The sequence below is a fragment of the Camelina sativa genome, chromosome 3 (genome assembly GCF_000633955.1).
Source record: "Camelina sativa cultivar DH55 chromosome 3, Cs, whole genome shotgun sequence".
Classification (NCBI taxonomy): domain Eukaryota; kingdom Viridiplantae; phylum Streptophyta; class Magnoliopsida; order Brassicales; family Brassicaceae; genus Camelina; species Camelina sativa.
Window position 1 is genome coordinate 8,077,442 of NC_025687.1, and position 1,336 is coordinate 8,078,777.

The 1,336-nt window shown below is 34.8% G+C and overlaps 1 protein-coding gene across 1 annotated transcript; it reads right to left on the minus strand.

The window, feature by feature from the left end:
- On the minus strand, positions 605–1,330 carry LOC104775905. The gene is made up of 2 exons (XM_010499866.1): positions 1,166–1,330; positions 605–1,072 (listed from the first exon to the last, which is right to left on the minus strand). Exons 1-2 carry the CDS (start codon positions 1,322–1,324, stop codon positions 878–880), a joined length of 354 nt encoding a protein of 117 aa, XP_010498168.1. The 5' UTR covers positions 1,325–1,330; the 3' UTR covers positions 605–877.

The window sequence follows — 1,336 nt, forward strand, 5'->3', positions numbered from 1 at the left end:
TTTTTTTTTTTTTTTTTTTTTTATCAAGGTTGTCATGTAATGACAAAAATTGACTTTTCCTTCTGGGTTTTTTGCTGACTTCATCTTCTCCTCTTTTTCTTCCTTTTGCTTTCTTAAATTTAATACCGATTTTTACTAAATAATAGTAATACACAAAAATTGGAAATGTTCTTACATGTTCTTGTATGCAAAAATCACATAAACCAGCATAGTTTAGGGAAAACTATGCAATTGGGGGTCATCATCATTCTAGGAAAATTATACTTTTTGTTTGCTGAATACTCAATTAATGCGTGAAGTTGTACTCATCTTTTTTCTCTTTTTTTTTGTTTTGTTTTTTTTTTTTTTTTGTAATAAATGGTGGCTAACATAGGAGTACAATGAAATATCCATATTTATCGCATCTCGTTTCCTGAGGAACATCAAACACTCGCTATGTGCGAATTAATGACTACTCCAATACAACCCCTGATTAGAACACCTACTTGTTAAATTTTCAGACATGATATTAACGTGTGACAGTATCTTCTCATCTAATGCTCTTGTTTGAGCTGTAACAAAATTAATTGCACATAATAATAATTGCCTCTCAATAATCTGCAGCTGCCATGTAAATCTGTGATAGAATAGAAAGAAACCTTCGAACAGTTTAAATCTCTTGAATATATATGTACCCTCTTTAGTACTCTTTAAGATACCAAACCAACCAAGACCTCTACTTACTTCTAAATGTCAAACAATTAGCATTGTTTTATGAATGCTTGTTAAATAAAGCATAATAAACTTCAAGTGAGGACGGGACTTACACATCTTCTTTCTTTAAGTGATTGCCTGAAGGTAAATGATCAGCCAGAACATACAAAGGATCTTCGTTTTTTCATTCGCTCCAATCCGTTTGCTGTTCCTCCCTCCGCTTGCGTTTATTTGTTGTTGACGCCTCATACCAATCTCCTACTCTCAAGGCATTGGACATACACATCACTGCTTCTTCAATTGCTTCTCTCTCCTCTGGATGTAGATCCTCTAATGATAACGTTGAGGCCACCTCGTCAAATTGTAGTATAGCAGCTTGCTACAAAAGACCACAGAAATCGTATTAACAAGCAATTTCGAGGTGACTATGCATAAATAACGAAGAAGAAGAAGAAGAAGAAGATGCATTTACCACATTCATTATATCAGCTTCGAGACTTGTATCTCTGTGAAGCTTCGGGACTGTGATGCTATTGAACCACTGCATATATTCACTTTCATCACCGTTTCCTCCTTCATTCTCCACAATGTTTTCCCTTCGTCTCATCCACTCTTCGTCTGCTGTGTTCATATCTTCCACTAA